This window comes from Oryza glaberrima, chromosome 11 (assembly GCF_000147395.1).
Source record: "Oryza glaberrima chromosome 11, OglaRS2, whole genome shotgun sequence".
NCBI lineage: Eukaryota > Viridiplantae > Streptophyta > Magnoliopsida > Poales > Poaceae > Oryza > Oryza glaberrima.
In genome coordinates this window covers 21016054-21034825 of record NC_068336.1, presented here as the reverse complement: position 1 = coordinate 21034825, position 18772 = coordinate 21016054, and the positions used below count along the sequence as shown (strand labels likewise).

Genomic DNA, 18772 nt, shown 5'->3' with positions numbered 1-18772 from the left:
TCTCTATCTAGGAATGCTTTACTACATATAACTATGTTCATTGTTTTGTGTTCGTTGGCTGGAACATGGAAACAGACCAGTAGCTAATAAATTAATTATGCAGGCAGGATCGAGTAGTATATGTGCACACTGCGGGAAGGTGCTATAAGAGCAAGTTTAATAGTATCACTTACTGCAAGCTACAATTTTATCCGCTCATCTTTCCTCTCTCGAGTAACGCTCCAGTGCATTCTACTTGGAGTATTCTGCTGCAAGTAGAATTAATCTCGACCGTTTATTTTAAAAGGTAGATTAGTAAACTCTTAATACAGCTCAGGGTTAATTTTGGCATGGGATTATTTCTTTTTCTCATCTTTTCGCCTTAGGTCCGACAAAAGGCATATCGCCCACGCCCCCGACGCAGGCACCGCTTCAGTCATAGCAGGCGGCGGCGCGGCAAAAATCGCCGTCGGCTCTAGATCCGGATCACCGGCGGACCTCCTCCTCCGGCCCCCACCTCCGCCGCCCCATCTACTCCACCGGCGGCTTGCTGCTGTGTATCGAGTAGAGATCGATGCGGTGAGTGCAGTGAGAGCTTGCTGCTTAGCTGGTGTGTGGAAGGATATGATTAACGTAAGTTGAGATATATACATGGAGGAAGAGAGATATTATTAATAGAGCTGTATCGTTTTTATTTTTATTATTTCTTTGGTCTTTGGGGGGTCACTTGGGGTCGCAAAATATATGCCTTAAACGAAAAAAAAAAAGTGTTTTTATAGCGGCAGTGCGGCACTAGCTAGCTAGGTGATCAATTTTATTTGACGCTTCCCGAAATATAAAATGACGCTGCAATCGACTTTATTTGCCCACCGTTAGATAAGAGAGTATGGACAATAATTCAGGTTCTCATAGATATAGGATCCATAGATAAAGGAGTAAAGTTTTACTATTAGCAGCACCGATCAACTTTATTTGGTGTGGTGGGTAGTTTGGTGACTTTCTTACGTGGATCGCGCCGCGCGCGGTATAGCACACTGTCTAGCTTAATTTATTAACATGATTGGATTATTCTGTTTTTTATTCATAAATTCGAAATTATAATTAAACAAAAGTACATTTTCTACAACTCTTCCAAACTCATTTTGCATATATATCAAACATTAATATTTTCCATACAATTAATAGTAAGTTATGTTTTCATGGTTTTGGCTGTATGTATCTATTTACGAGCGGTATCTAAACTTGTGCGTATGTATCATCTAGATTAGTGAACTCTCGAAATATATTTTTGGATCCTGAACTTGTTATGGATGTCATGCATATTTAAACGAGCTCCAACCCACTACATGTATTGACATCGCAAATAAAATTATATGCAAAATGCATGCAAAAAAGAAAAAAACATGTGGAATCGAACATTAATTATGACTAGTTAGCACAACATATTATTTAAAAGAAAGACTTATGCATTCTAATTAGGAGATCTAGAGGTGTGATAAAGTTTTTTTTGTCATACACTCTCCATCTCATAATATAAGATATTTTAGTCTTCAAAGCATAATCCTTAATTTATTCCCCACCTTTAATCCTTTACCTATCCATTTTTCTACTAGTTTAATCCCTATTAATTTTTGTATTAGTTTTTATTCCATCTCTTATCATCTTTTATGTCATCACTTATACTTTTACTACTTTGTTAATCTTTGCAAAAAAGTGAACAAAGACATAGGGAGTACGTGACATCCACGTAAGCACTGACGCATTTATCTATGACGCATCAACACCGTACGTTCGGCTTTCTGGAAAAAAAATATAAGGGGTCCAATAGAACAGCCAATAAATAATGCAACGTTTCTTTTGCAGGTAGCTTAGCTTGTTGACGGGTTGACTTGACAATTGACCCGATGGAAGTGAGTCTGAGGTTGCGATCCTAGCTTGTTTATCTTATTTGGCCCATTTTCACACAAAGCGAACTTGCAAAGACTACTCGATGTAACACAATCCTCTAGCTTGGCAGTAAATTTTTGTAGCGAATCAACAAGCAACAATTCCATGGAATAGAGTAGAAAAAAAATATAGAAAACAAGAACGAGCAGGAAAGAATGAAAAAAGTTCCGAATGAAAAAAGCATGCTATGTGTAAATTTGTGATGCTATATATGTGTTGTGTTGTCAATGTTGGCTAGCACTGACCATCCTGCTTCGAATCGATCAGAGGAAACTACCTGGTCACCACTCACCATATGAGACCTGAGATTAATAGGGATGCAAAAGGGCCAACCCACGAATCCACTTATAGGTAAAATTAGTGAGTAACTCGTGGGTTGACTCGCGGGTTATCTACTAATTTGACCTATAAATAGGTTTAGGTTAATCCACCTGCATCTCTACGATGTGGCAAACTAAGCCATGACATAAAAACTCACGAATTACTCTTTAATTATTTAACATATAAGTAGATTCATGGATCGGCCTGTTTGTATCTCTATCTAGGAATGCTTTACTACATATAACTATGTTCATTGTTTTGTGTTCGTTGGCTGGAACATGGAAACAGACCAGTAGCTAATAAATTAATTATGCAGGCAGGATCGAGTAGTATATGTGCACACTGCGGGAAGGTGCTGTAAGAGCAAGTTTAATAGTATCACTTACTGCAAGCTACAATTTTATCCGCTCATCTTTCCTCTCTCGAGTAACGCTTCAGTGCATTCTACTTGGAGTATACTACTGCAAGTAGAATTAATCTCGACCGTTTATTTTAAAAGGTAGATTAGTAATCTCTTAATACAGCTCAGGGTTAATTTTGGCATGGGATTATTTCTTTTTCTCATCTTTTCGCCTTAGGTCCGACAAAAGGCATATCGCCCGCGCCCCCAACGCAGGCACCGCTTCAGTCACAGCAGGCGGCGGCGCGGCGAAAATCGCCGTCGGCTCTAGATCCGGATCACCGGCGGACCTCCTCCTCCGGCCCACACCTCCGCCGCCGCTCCGCCCGCCCATCTACTCCACCGGCGGCTTGCCACCCCCCCCCCCCCCCCGGCCCCCCAAAGCCCCTAACGCAGGCACCGCATCAGTCATCGCAGGTGGCGGCGCGGCGAAAATTGCCGTCGGCGCTGCCAGCGTCAGGTCCGACGCAAAAGCTCCCGACTCGCAGGCACCGCATCATCGCATCTGATTGTTGTATTCTCTGATTTAGCCTTAACCTTGTGCTATGGTGCTGTGTGTATGCATGGTTAAATTCTTCTCGATAAGCCTGAAGTATGTAGTGTTCCTTTTGGATATTATGGCTTCACTGCTTATTGAATAGCCTTCTTTGCAATCTTCATTTCTTTTGTTAACCAAAATAGGGTGATGTGCGTATGTATGATGTGGAAATATTACCTCAATACGTGGCTTGCTTTGGATTCTGAATTTACTGTTGTTGCATAACTGATAACCACTTTTTTCTCTGCTTTGCATTCAGGTACTGCCCATGCTGCAAAAAGCATCAACAAGCGATGAAGAAATTAGATCTGTGGAGGCTACCGGAAGTTCTGGTCATTCATCTCAAAAGGTTCTCGTACACCCAATTCACAAGAAATAAGCTTGAGACTATCTTTTTCAATGTCTTGATAACGAGCAAGGCTGGTTGGTTTCTACAGCATGAAGAAGGGAAGGGATGGTACAAGTTTGATGATGAGTGCGTGAGACCTATAACTGAAGACAGTATAAAGACACCTGCTGCTTATGTGCTGTTCTACACACGAGAATGATCAGGATACAGCTGCAATACATCAAATATTTTTTCGGGATGTTTTGCCAAGTCTAGATCTCAAGTCAATAACCTATACAACAGCATGTACAGATTCAACTGCCGACAAGAGAACAAAAGACCTAGCTAATGAACTATTCTTTTCCAGATTCTTTTTGTACATGGCTTGGGGGTCCTACAATGTAATAGCCTGCTAGTGATTAGCCTTGGTTCTACAAAATTCTTTTTGTCAACGAATTGTTGCGAATAATTTTAAAACGATGTAACCTCTCCTTTTAAATTAACTCGTATGATCGATCTGTTCCTGTCGCGAGTGCGACGCCATAGCTACTCCTGTGTTGCTCCATCCATGAATGGCTATTTGCCAATTCCTGAGTCAGATGGTACTGACATGATGATCATTGAAGGTCTGAAATCCCCATTCTGTAGCTTTGCTTTATGGACCAGGAAAATATATCCATGATGATTTCTGATTCCGTCCTATCTCCAGAACTCTGCTGTTTGACAAATAACAGAAGATTATGTAGGATCGAATCACAAGAACTAAGCCAACCAGAGAGGGGGGTGAATGGTTGGTATACCCAAAAACCGAAAACTTTTAGCGGAAATAAAAGTTACCCTTGAAATCGATGGATCGCGGTCTGACCGAAATAGATTAGCCGGTCTGACCGAAGTGTAGCCGCCGGTCTGACCGGTGTTGATCTACCGGTCTAACCGCCGAGATCGCCTGTCACCCGCTGTCGCCGCCGCCGGTCTGACCGCCCGTAAGCCGCCGGTCCGACCGCCGAAACCCGGTAAATAAAAATTGAAGAACTCTTAAAGTGGATGACGACTTTATTACTTCTCTCTGTGTTTACAAAGTGCACCAACAGCACTCCTTACAAAAATTTCGACTAAACTCGAAACCCTAACTCAAAACTCAACTCTATTGCTCTCAAAAGCGATACCGGGAAGTCTCACGCTCCCCCTCTATTTATACATGAGGTAGGCAGCCTAAAGCCACGAACCAAACTCATACTAGGAGTCCTAAACACCTTAGGAAACCCACTAGTACAAGAAAGAAACTTTACATAACCAAACGTACCAAATTTGGACTCCTTCCAAATTCGACTCCGCATTCCATACGCACACAATAACTCCATCGTATGCCATATGGAATCTCCATCAACCAGGTACATCAACTCTAGCCTTAGTATCCCGCATGATCTCTGACCACCACGGACGTCGTCTTATCCCCAAGCCGACTCCCGGTCCATCACCGCAAATACTCTCCCGAGACATCGAGTCACTTACACATGGAACAAACAAAGAAACCATATTCCGAGACCTAGCTATCTCCAACTTGACTCATTAGCAGCAAACAATAGTATTACATACGTATAGTATCCATCTAGAAGTCATAATCATGGAATAAACTCGGATATCCAAATAAACAACCTGAAACCGAAACCGACACAGTGTCGGCCGGTCAGACCGCAGGCTGCGCCGGTCTGACCGCGCATTACACGCCGGTCTGACCGGCAGCACAAGCCCGGTTTGACCGGTCCACATATAATCACAGCAGTTCCTGTATATTCACCTGTGAAATCCAATCATCTCCAAAACCACTTCGTGAATAAATTCCAAATAACAAAACCAATAATCTCCAATGCCCAATTGTTCATTACAGAATAATAATCAAAAACACCTTTGATTTTACAATCTCCCCCTTGATGAACACATTAGCAAACGCATAAAAATGTTTTGATATTTGGTGGTAAAAAACACACTTCGTACAAATGTACACATCGTGCTGAAAAATCCAAAAGAAAACTTCTCCCCCTTTTTAAAAGAAAGAAATTCCCAATTGAACCAAAAACATGCTCGCTTCTCAAAAATCCAAAGTATTTTATTTCTATTCTAGAGACAAATAAACCTTCAAAGTATTGCTAGCATGCACAAGAAAATACCATATGCATAAACAAAGCTCTCTTTTCTCAATTTTTTTTTATTATCATATTATTGCTTGATAAAACCATGAGGTACAAACTCCCCCTCAAACCATGCCAAAAGGATGAATGACACCCAATTCACCACGAAGAAAAGCAAAGCGATTAGAATCCAAAGGTTTAGTGAAAATATCAGCAATTTGCAACTTGGTGTCCAAAAACTGCAACTCAACACCTCCTTTCTCAACATGATCCCTCAAAAAATGAAAACGAATATCAATGTGCTTTGTGCGTGAGTGTTGAACAGGATTCTTAGCAATATTGATAGCACTAGTATTATCACAAAAGAGAGGTACTTTCTCAAAAGTAAGACCATAATCTTTCAAAGTAGATAAAAGCCAAAGAATCTGTGAACAACAACTAGCAGCAGCAACATATTCAGATTCAGCAGTTGATTGAGCAACACTAGATTGTTTCCTAGAAGACCATGCAATCAATGATGTACCAAGAAAATGACATGTTCCACTAGTACTTTTCCTATCAATTCTACAACCTCCAAAATCAGCATCCGAATATCCACTTAAGCATATAGAAGATGAAGTAGAATACCAAATTCCAAACTCAAGTGTATGATTCAAATACCTCATTATTCGCTTGACCGCTTGACGATGTGAAGCACGAGGAGAAGCTTGAAAGCGTGCACACAAACACACAGCAAATTGTATGTCTGGCCTAGAAGCAGTTAGATACAATAAAGATCCAATCATACTTCTATACTCCTTTTGATCAACAGCTTCACCATCTTCATCAGGATCCAACACAGCTGTAGAACCAATTGGTGTTGAAATTGGCTTGCAATTCTCCATCTTGAACCGTCGCAAAAGATCCTTCGTATACTTCGTTTGATGCACAAAAGTACCTTGAGGTGTTTGCTTAATTTGCAATCCCAAAAAGTACGATAACTCACCCATCATGCTCATCTCAAATTCCCTGCGCATAGTCTCAACAAAATCTACAACCACAGCGTGAGTCGAACAACCAAAGATAATATCATCCACATAAATCTGAACGAAAAGTTAATTATCACCATGCTTAAGAACAAAACGCGTTTTGTCAACCTTTCCCATTGTAAAACCTTTCACAAGCAAAAAGTTCTTAAGCCTATCATACCATGCCCTAGGAGATTGTTTCAAACCATACAAAGCTTTAGACAATTTAAAAACATGGTTGGGAAAATCAGGATTTTCAAAACCTGGTGGTTGTTTGACATAAACTTCCTCCTGTATAAACCATTTAGAAAAGCACTTTTCACATCCATTTGATACAATTTAAAACCTTTTGAAGCAGCAAAAGCCAACAAAAGTCTAATTGCCTCAATTCTAGCAACAGGAGCAAAAGTTTCATCAAAATCCAAACCCTCAACTTGAGTAAAACCTTGAGCAACAAGTCTAGCTTTATTTCTCACAATCAAACCATCCTCATTTTGTTTATTTTTGAAAACCCACTTGGTTCCACTAATATTATATCCAGAAGGTGGTTCAACTAAAGTCCAAACTTTGTTCTCTCAAAATTTTCAAGTTCTTCATGCATGGCGTTAATCCACGATTCATCAATTAATGCATGTGACACATCTTTGGGTTCAAAAGAAGCAACAAATGCAGAATTTGCACAAACATCATGAGTCATTACCTTAGACCTTGTAGTCCGCTCACCTATATTACCAATAATTTGTTCCGGTGGATGTCGTCGTTGAATATGCAAAGGAGCAGCAACTTCTGAAGTTGATCCATGTTCTGTTTCAGTACTGGTCGAAGTTGAATTCTCTGGAGGACCATCTCGATCAGCATCAACAGTACCCGAACCCGACGAACCTGGCCGGTCTGACCACTCCTCATGAGCCGGTCTGACCGGCCTGGCGCCCGGTCTGACCGGCCGAGCCGACCTCGTCATCATCGTCGTAGTCGCTCTCATCTTCAAAAATACGACCATCCTCCCCCTGAACCTGTGACAGTGTACCTGCAATATCGGGTCTAGTACCAGGACTAGCCTCATCAAAAGAAACTTCGCAAGTCTCAACAATTTTGTTAGTCCCTAAAATAAGTACACGATAGCCAAGAGTGTGTGCGGGGTAACCAAGAAACAATCCATTGGTAGAGCGTGCCTCAAACTTATCCAAATTTCCAGATTTCAAGACAAAGCACTTGCAACCAAAAACACGCACATGTGAAACTTTGGGTTGACGACCAAATCGAAGTTCATAAGAAGTTTTTCCAAGTTTAGAACGCAAGAAAACTCGATTTGAAATATAGCAAGCAGTGTTAATCGCCTCAGCCCAAAATTTTCTAGGAGTTTTGTATTCATCCAACATCGTTCTAGCCATCTCAACCAAAACACGATTTTTTCTTTCAACAACACCGTTTTGTTGAGGAACACGAGGAGAAGAAAATTCATGTTCAAGACCTCTTTCGTTGCAAAATTGTTCAAATGAAGCATTTTTAAACTCTCCACCATTATCACTTCGAATTCTTTTCAAAGAACTAGGAAATTCAAGCTCTAATCGAAGAAACAAACCACAAAAGTGTTGAAAAGCTTCGTCCTTAGTTGCCATAAAGAAAACCCAAGAATATCGAGAAAAATCGTCAACAATAACCAACACATACCACTTTCCTCCAACAGATTGCACTCTAGCTGGACCAATAGTGTCCATATGTAATAGCTGTCCTGGTGCATCCGTCATCACAGAAACAATAGAAGCATGTGAAGTAGAAACCATCTTAGCATGACGACACGGTGTACAAACCAAATCAAGATCTTTCTTAAGTTTAGGCAAACCACGAACAAGATCCAAACCACTTAACCTAGTGAGATGATCAAAACCAACATGTCCAAGTCTACGATGCCAAAACATTACATCTTTATCAAACTTAGCAACCAAACATGTTATCACAGGTGAAACAGAATTTTCAAAATCAGCTTTAAACACTCTTCCATAGCGAGAAATATTCAGCACAGAATCACCACAAGAATCAAAAACTTTACTTCCAGTTTTCTTAAAGTGAACCTCAAAATTTTCATCAACAATTTGTGAAACTAAAAGCAAATTGTACTTTAAATCCTTAACCAAAGCTACATTCTTCAATTCAAATTTTTCATTTACCTTAACCAAACCTGTAGCGACAACGGCACTAGTAGAAGCATCAGCAAAGACAATTGATTCAGTCTTGGATGCCTTTTTGAGTGAGGAGAACCAATTTTTATCACCGGTCATGTGCGCGAACAACCGGAATCCACGATCCACACGTTCTCCTTCCTTGCCACAAAAGCCTACACAACAGCAGAAGTCGAAGCCTCAGTACTGGGGTTAGATAATAAAAATTTAGGAATCCAGTACTGAGACACACGACCAGAAGATCCAATAGGCATATATCCACGTGCAAAATCAATTTTAGAATTTTCAGAAAAATTCCTCCGAGGCCGGTCTGACCGAAGTACAGTGGCTGGTCTGACCGGAGGCCGGTCTGACCGCCTCTGTACCGCCGGTTTGACCGGTGTCCGGTCTGACCGAGGCTCTGCAGCCGGTCTGACCGGTCGCCGGTCTGACTGCGGGACCCACTGCGGTCTGACCGGTTTCCTCGAGGGAAAACCAGATTTTTGCCACTTTGATTTTGCAAAAGCAATCTTTCTCTCCTTTTTCTGTTTGTGAGCTAATCTGAAACAAAAATCAACAATATGTCCATCTTTTCCACAAAAAGAACAAGTATGTTTTTCACGTTGTTTAGACACATTGTTAGAGCAAGAAGATTTAGCAACACAAGCAGAAACAGGAGGTTTTGCATGCACAACATTGGATTTTGAAGAAGATGCATTCATGGTAGACATGATACCAGCAGATTTAAACACAATTTTATTAGTATCATGTTTAATCAAAATCTCACCACCTCTAGCACCAACACCTAACACAACAGGAGGATGTCTAGAGTTATGAGCATAAGGATCAAAACCTAAACCACGGTTATTTGTGCTAACCTTTGATTGATCCAAAATCATGTTGAGGTTCTTTTTACCATCAGAAAATCTTAGTAAAGAATTTTTCAAATAAGAAACCTCTTTTTCCAAATTAGCACAATTTTCACAATCTACCATGACACCTTTGCTTTTACGGCATTTGGGGCAAGAAATCACTTCATTGTTTTTCACAACATCTTCCATGTACTCAACACGACCTAAAGCATCTTTTAGTTTTATCTTATTCAAATTACATGTTGAGCAATCCAAAACATCATGAGGTTGTTTTAACTTTTTAGCAGAAATCATGTTAAACATCAAACTAGCATGAAAAGCAATTTGATATTTTTGCAACAACTTTTTAGTTAAAAACAACTCATCCAAAGTGCGTGTGTGCAAAGCAAAACAACAAGCAAGAGAAGATCTATTTTTCAAATCATGTGCAGCATTAACATCTCTAATTTTTGAAATCTCATTCATTAAAACCTCACAATTTTCACAATCATCATCATTAGGAATAAGAGATTTTAACCTATCAATTTCAGATTTAAGAGATTCAATGATAAATTCCTGTTTTTTATACATCTTCTCACACTTTTTATTTTTAGCACTCAAAATATTAATAGCTTCTTCAAAAGCACTCACCTTATTATCTTCATACTCTGTGTCAGATTCACCACGTGCCATGAAGCAAACATCGGAGACATTCTTTCCCTTATCATCATCTCCACTTTCACCATCTACATCACTTAGTGGCTCGAAAGCGGCGCGAACTTGTTGAAAAGCCTTCCTAAGATTCTCCATCTTCCTCCCTTGGTTAGAACCCTTCGACTTGTAGTTGTTGGGCTTGTTGTTGTTGGTCTTCTCACCATCTTTGAATTCTCTTTTGCCTCTCCCAAGCTTAGGACAATGCGAACGAAGATGATCAATTGAACCACATTCAAAGCAACGATTTGGACCACCTCTTTTCCTGTTCCTGGCATTATTCATAGCTCAAGCAATTCTGTTAGCGACCAAAGTCAAATCCTCCTCCTCAATTTGTTCGAGTTGATCATCGGATGTGGCATTAAAAGCAGCAAGAAAAGAAGGCATAGATGAAGAAGCATCAACAACCAAAGAAGAAGAAGAAGAAACCAAAGCACTCGATTTAGAATCAACTTTGCGAGAAAGAATATTCATCTCATGTGTTTTCAATTTAGTATAAAGTGAATCCAAAGTCAAAGTAGACATGTGAACAGACTCCTTAATAGATGTAACTTTCATCTCCCAAATAGACATGTCGAGACCATTCAAAAAGTGACGATTTCCGCTAAAAGTTTTCGGTTTTTGGGTATACCAACCATTCACCCCCCTCTGGTTGGCTTAGTTCTTGTGATTCGATCCTACAAGTGGTATCAGAGCCTCGTTTTCTTCTTGGATTTTTATCGATCTAAAGTTTTTGCCATGGCTAGTCCCACTAGGTTTTCAACTAAGCCTCATGTTTTCGATGGTACTGATTTTCCTCATTGGTGTAGTAAGATGCAATCTTACCTTATGGCTGAAAATTATGATATTTGGAGGAAAGTTTCTCATCCTTATGTGATTCCTGAAGCCATTAATACTGATGGTTTAAAAACTGAGTTTGAAAATAATTGCAAAGCTCATAATATTCTTTTGAGTGGGATTTCTCGTTCTGATTATGATCGTGTTGCACATCTTGAAACTGCTCATGAGATTTGGAATGCTTTGAAAAACTTTCATCAAGGAACAAATAATATTAAAGAGCTTCGTCGAGATCTTTTTAAAAAAGAATACATTAAATTTGAGATGAAATCTGGAGAGGTTTTGGATGACTATCTTTCTAGATTTAATAAAATTTTGAGTGATCTTAGATCTGTTGATTCTTCTTATGATGTTAATTATCCACAATCTGTACCCTCGAAATCAATGGATCGCGGTCTGACCGAAATAGATTAGCCGGTCTGACCGAAGTGTAGCCGCTGGTCTGACCGGTGTTGTTCTACCGGTCTAACCGCCGAGATCGCCTGTCGCCCGCTGTCGCCGCCGCCGGTCTGACCGCCCGTAAGCCGCCGGTCTGACCGCCGAAACCCGGTAAACAAAAATTGAAGAACTCTTAAAGTGGATGACGACTTTATTACTTCTCTCTGTGTTTACAAAGTGCATCAACAGCACTCCTTACAAAAATTTCGACTAAACTCGAAACCCTAACTCAAAACTCAACTCTATTGCTCTCAAAAGCGATACCGGGAAGTCTCACGCTCCCCCTCTATTTATACATGAGGTAGGCAGCCTAAAGCCACGAACCAAACTCATACTAGGAGTCCTAAACACCTTAGGAAACCCACTAGTACAAGAAAGAAACTTTACATAACCAAACGTACCAAATTTGGACTCCTTCCAAATTCGACTCCGCATTCCATACGCACAGAATAACTCCATCGTATGCCATATGGAATCTCCATCAACCACGTGCATCAACTCTAGCCTTAGTATCCCGCATGATCTCTGACCACCACGGACGTCGTCTTATTCCCAAGCCGACTCCCGGTCCATCACCGCAAATACTCTCCCGAGACATCGAGTCACCTACACATGGAACAAACAAAGAAACCATATTCCGAGACCATGCTATCTCCAACTTGACTCATTAGCAGCAAACAATAGTATTACATACGTATAGTGTCCATCTAGAAGTCATAATCATGGAATAAACTCGGATATCCAAATAAACAACCTGAAACCGAAACCGACACAGTGTCGGCCGGTCAGACCGCAGGCTGCGCCGGTCTGACCGCGCATTACACGCCGGTCTGACCGGCAGCACAAGCCCGGTCTGACCGGTCCACATATAATCACAGCAGTTCCTGTATATTCACCTGTGAAATCCAATCATCTCCAAAACCACTTCATGAATAAATTCCAACTAACAAAACTAATAATCTCCAATGCCCAATTGTTCATCACAGAATAATAATCAAAAACACCTTTGATTTTAGAGATTATTGCTGCCCTCAGTTCTGTTTGGCCTGATTGCCTTGGACAAATATTCTGACATATCTCAAGAACATCTTTTCTGCCTACACATATCACAGGACCAGACCAGGTTGGATGGGCATCAGAGCTTTATGTGCAACAGTATGTTGATTGCAATTGTTATAAATAAGAACAATAAAAAAGTAAGTCTAACTACTCATTAAAAACATCCCATACCAGAGTTTGATTAAAATCATCTAAATGTCTAACTACTCATCTGTCATCTTATATCATTGACAAGAGTGAACTATCAGACTGCCACTATCGCTTCCTTCTAAACCCATCAATTCGTTCCTGTGTAAAACCTTTGTCCAGCCGATCCCCATTCCAGTGCTCCATACACTTGAGCATAAATAAGCCAGAAGACGGATGGCGACGGAGGGAGCGGAGAAGGCGGCGAGGGCTGGGGAGACGGACGGCGACGGAGGGGCGCGGAGAAGGCGACGCGGCCGGGGGAGACGGACGGCGACGAAGGAGGCGACGGAGGCGGCGAGGGCGGGGGAGGCGGACAGTGACGGAGGGGGGCGGAGAAGGCGACGCGGGCGGGGAAGACGGACGGCGACGGAGGAGGCAGAGAAGGCAGCGAGGCCGGGTGAGGCGACGGTGCTGGAGGGGAAGGAGATGCCGATGGCGCTAGAGGCGACGAGGGAGATGGACGGCGACGGAGTCGGGGATGGAGGGGAACTGGCGACAGAGAGGGATGATGGGGAATGACGTCGTCGATTAACATAGGATAGAGGGATAGAGGGAGGGTGAAGAGTTAGATAAAGACAAATTACGATAATATCCATACTCGAATTTTTACCTCTAGACAAATATACCCCTCCATATTTCTACTCCTATAAAATCTGGTGGGAGTAGAACTACATCTCAACCCTACGATTAAATATGATCAACGGTTCGGATTAATTTCTACTACAAGTAGAAAGCACCGGAGTGGGACTCTTCCTCTCATACCTTTTCTCTGCCAACTCATCGTTGCAGCTTATGTAGCTTTTTATCGCCGGTGCAGAACCTGCTAGCTATTGTACCTGCTCTAATACCTCCTCATGATCACTTCCATCAACTTCATACGTAGCTAAAATCTCCTCCTCATCATCACCATCATCTTTTTTCATCAAGAACTGAAAATTGAAATTAAGAGACAGGTACAAATTGAGGAATATAAAAGGCTAACCGAGAAAGAAGCTTATCAGTTAGCAATTTTTGAGAGGAAAATTACAACTGAGAAGGCCCTGTACTAGATATTAACTAATCAATCAATTAATAGTGGTTAAGGAAACCAATCATACCTCCCCAAATCGGTGCACAGAAATGACTGGACGGTTGGGGTGAGCATGGACGGTATGCTCCCATGCCACCACCACTTCTTCAACTTGCTTGGCCGTCTCACCTTCGCAATTGAGCAGAATAAGGACTTTCTTGAGCAGTGGGAGATTCCCCAAGCCAACATTGTTAGCAGGATCATCCCTAGATCCGCGCACGATCAAAACAACATCCAGAAGCATCGGCATCGCTCCTTGAAGGAAGGTGAGTTCTATGTTCGTGTCGCAGTATCTCAGGTTTGGGAATGATCCGCCGCCACTGACCGTCCACGAAAATCTCTCCTTGACGTCTATGCGGAGGAAGCAGAGTGCCGGCATCATTGCAAGGACGTCCAGGTCTCGTGTCTCCATGCCTACAACCCGAAGGTCCAGGTGGGAGAGGTGCGGGACACACATGGAGTTCACCCATGCCGGCAGCCGAGGCAGGTCCACGTTGTGTATACAGAACTGTCGGAGTTGCCGCGCAGGCTCCCAACCTTCCCAGCCACTCATCACTGGGTACTCAACCAGCGGGATAGGGAACCAGATCTCCAGGTTCTGTAACTTGTGTAGGATGCGCAAGGACTCCACCAGTGCCTCTAGCAAGCCCTCGTCTGTTTTCTTGGACCAATTAATCTTAATCCTCCTCAGATCCGTCAATTTGCACACCTCTGCAATGAAGTTTGGGCAGCTGTCATCGGATACAGTACCGAGAGACAGATCTTGCAGTGACGTCAGGCTCCCAACACTGGTAAGAGCTCTTCTTCTAATGTTGATGTATAGGCGCATTAGCCTTCTTAGGTTTCCAATGGTGACCGGTAGTGTCACCAACCAGGTGTCCAGGACATCCAGTACCTGTAGGTGTACGAGATCACCTATTTCGCTTGGGATTTCAGCAACACGTGTGTACCTAAGTCCAAGGTACCTCAAATGAAGCAGCTTTCCAAGATGCTTGAGGCAACATCCTCCTGTGACATTACATCTTTCCAGTGCTAGCACACGTAGAACTCGAAAGCTAATAAGTGAGGGCATCACACTAATAGAACACTCCATGGCATTGAATGACCTCAGTCGTGTCATGCTGGCGTCTAGTCTTTCTTGGTTCCATCTCTTGTGCAATGCTATCCTACGGACTGTGTAGCTTTGTGAAGAAGAGCTGGGATCCACATGTACCCTGTCCAATATCTTTACAAAGTTTTCTTTGGTTGCCAGGATGCGAATGAGATCTAGCACCATGTCATGGACACGACACCCGTTCACAATACCGTATCTCTCCATTGGTTGAATCATGCTTTTATTTATAAGCTGCATGAAGTATCTCTCACCGACCTCAAATAACGTCTTCCCTTGTTCCTCATGGACAAAACCTTCAGCTACCCACTTCCATATCAAACCATCCTTCTCAATCAAACTATCTTCTGGATATATGCTTAGGTGAAGCATACAAGTCTTTAGGTGTGAAGGCAAATCGTAGTAGCTAAAAGACAATATCTTCCTCGTATTCTGAACTACCTCATTTTGATCTGCAACCCCAAAACCAATAGATTCATACACTTCGGACCAATCCTCCATTGGTTTATGAACTAATAAACTAGCCATTGTAATTATAGAAAGTGGTACACCGCCACATTTCTTTAAGATCTTTTCAGTTTCCTCAACCAACTGATTATTAGTAGGACTGTTGCAATCAGCACGAGATATTCTGCTATAGAACAACTTTTTCGAGTTATCATCAGAAAGTGGCGCCATGCTGTAAACATCACCAAATTCTTCTGTAATTTCACTAGCAACATTAGAAATACGAGTTGTTGCAATCACTCTACTTCCACAATTATTATCTAGAAAAGCACATTTAATAATATTCCATGTTGATGTCTCCCATATGTCATCAACAACAATCAAGTACCTATCCACAATGGAAAAAAAGGGGAACGGATTAGTAAAACAATATAGTGTATATCTCTGTAACTAAGACATATGAGTATCAAGGATCCAAAGTGGCATAAACAATCGTCAACACAAGTTGTTCAATATGGGGAATAAATCACTAGTTCAATATCATTTTTTCAGTCTCAAATCGAGTCAATTTGAGTGCCTAAAACAAATATGTATATGTGAATTATCATTTTATTACTCTAGAAGTTTATGAATCATCAGTACATTTTGGATCGAGTTGGATGTTAGATGGTAAAATATATCTTCTCTTCCTCTGCAATAAACACTAGAATTCTTTGCATTTTATGTTTCTCTCATGTAACGCTAGAAGCTAAAGGTTTTTAAAGGAGACTCATCTTACTATAAAGTTGATGCCCACTAAGTCCTAAAACTCGACATACAAGTGTGCCACATCATCATCCACTAGCAATTATTACATAGAGTATTTTAGACATCATGCAAATATGATATATCATTTACAATTTTGATATATTTTTAGAACTCAATATGTAAGCAATGTTAAATCATTATCTCCACATCATTTAAACATATACATCTACCATTTATAATATATAAAATGCATTAAAAGTAAGGGCATATGGATAAATGTCTACATAAGACCAATACAGATTTACTTAATGTACAAACTACTGCAACTAGAAACTTATAAAATACTTTTCAGCTAGTAGCTAATAAAACTCCCATCAGCATAAGATTGTCATGAAGAACAACTAATTTGGTGCTACTGCATAAATACCTTCTATTTCCAAGATATTCTCGGAGTTCATCAATCATATGCCTTTCACTTAGCGTTGATACATCAAGTACCATATACCTGTCCTTATTAACTTCAATTAAGATGTCCTTGAGAACTTTCTTGATGTCAGGGTTCTGTCCAACCGGAATAAAACCAAAACAATCAAATTGCACTTTAAGCTTGTCGAGCACTACTTTGGCAAGAGTTGTCTTGCCCAATCCTCCAAATCCAACAACAGAGACCATTTTGAGCATGGTCTCGGACACCCCGTCCCCCACAGACAACATTTTTATTAGATCATTACTTGCCTTATCAATGCCAACAAGCTTGGTGACCTTCTCATATAATGTCAATATGCGAGGGTCAATAGTTGTTGGAAGCTTAGTTGCAATATCATCAATCATGTATCTTTTGTGCCGTTCCATCACCTCCATGACTTGGCGCTTGATATCTTTGATGTCATTGGCTATTTTATGGCGGATCTTTACCTTGGACAATGACTTCTGGCACTTATCAATTAACCATGTGAAGTTATATTTCTTATTTGGCTCAATGTCATTGATATGCAACATAAAGGTATCGATGTTGTCCTCAATGTCGTAGGACAACTCCCTCACGTCTCTAGCCCATATCTTGATTTGCTTGTCTAGCTGGTCTAGCTGCACCTTTGAGACCTTCTCTAGGGCTGCTTGTATGCTCTCAAGCTCGGTCTTCAGGAATATGATTCCCTCCTTTACACTCTTTTGCAGGTCATACTCTTCCTTGAGGAGCTTGCCTAACTTGGGAAGTAGCGTACCCAATGCCCCTGTGGTGAACTCCATTTCGAATGGTTCAGTGCGCCCCTCTCTCTGTTTGTTGATTTTCCAAATAAAACGATGATGAGATGATGTTAACTATAACAGTGAGCTGCTTTTACAATCTCTATTTGCAATAACCGCATCACAAATCCCATAGCTTCATCATTTGATATCCCAACAAGCCCTGGTAAAATGGAAAACATATGAAACACATGAGTTAGAGGTTGATGGAGTTTGTCTTGTAGAAACGTGCATCCTTCATTAAGATTTAAGAATCCAAAATTTTGGCATAAGAGCCAGCCATATCATGTTCACAGATAAGGGGTAAATTTAAAAGAAATAAGAAAAAACATATAGCCATAGCACTGAATAAATGTTGAGACTGCTGAAACTATTAAAGAGAGAAGCCGGAAGCGCAATTACAGGTATCATGTACTAGGGATGCAAGCCGGGTGGGTAAGCTGGATTTTTTTTTTTGCCGCTTATCCCACTTCTAGTTCATGTTTTCTTCTAAATTTTATACTATCATATGAAAACTGAACTCGCAAGCGGGTTTTTATACGGGTAGTGGGCTTGCCCACTTGCATCCCTATCAGGTACTCTGGTGTGTGTATCCTCTGCTTGCTGTTCAACAGGGATGGCTGGGCACCTTAAAGTCTAGGGAAATGAGGGAACGGCAGCGGTGGTGGGCTTCATGCACAGGCAGCTGCTGGTTGGGGTAGCTAGAGAGAGTGGTGATGGCGGGGATAACTTGCAGGTCACTGGTACACAAAGCTCCATCTGTGCCAGTTAGAATTCCTCATCTGTGTCGGTTCCCAACCGGCACAACACTTTCGGCACTGATGAGCCGGCTCAGAGTGAATGAATAAAGCTCGAATCACAAAATTTAAATTACAGAATACAATCAAATTTATTAAAAATAATATAACGAATCTAACCCGTGTGGCATATTAGATCAAACAGAAACATAGTGGTCGTAACAACAGAACTCTCAACTTGAACAAAAAGAGTCAAATCGAAGAACATACAGTACACTCGAAGAACACGAATCACATCGCACCACTGATGCTAGCTGCTCGCTGGAGGCCGGGGCCGAGGCCGTCGTTGCTCGCCAAAGGCCGCCGCTGCCGCACGCTGGACGGCTGGAGGCCGAGCTCGAGCTCTCCGCTGCCTAGGCCACCGCCGCAGCCGCCGCGCTGAAGGTCGCAGGCGATGTGTCCCTGGTAGAATAGGAGAGAAGGGAGAAGAGAAGAGGAGATTAATTAATAGAGCTGGTGGTAG

At 41.5% G+C, this 18772-nt stretch overlaps 1 protein-coding gene across 4 annotated transcripts; it reads right to left on the bottom strand.

The window, feature by feature from the left end:
* Positions 1 to 11790: 11790 nt before the first annotated feature.
* On the bottom strand, positions 11791 to 18739 carry LOC127755067 (disease resistance protein RGA5-like). Of its 4 annotated transcripts, none has more exons than XR_008012952.1 (5): positions 18520 to 18739; positions 16695 to 17675; positions 13991 to 15908; positions 13656 to 13822; positions 11791 to 13382 (listed from the first exon to the last, which is right to left on the bottom strand). XR_008012952.1 is itself a non-coding variant. In XM_052280702.1 (4 exons), exons 2-4 carry the CDS (start codon positions 17513 to 17515, stop codon positions 13721 to 13723), a joined length of 2841 nt encoding a protein of 946 aa, XP_052136662.1. In that variant the 5' UTR covers positions 17516 to 17675; positions 18520 to 18739; the 3' UTR covers positions 11791 to 13720. The 4 variants fall into 4 exon arrangements, 2 of the variants coding, with proteins under 2 accessions (XP_052136662.1, XP_052136663.1); XR_008012951.1 differs by having other exon boundaries at positions 11791 to 12742; XM_052280702.1 differs by having other exon boundaries at positions 11791 to 13822.
* Positions 18740 to 18772: the final 33 nt, after the last annotated feature.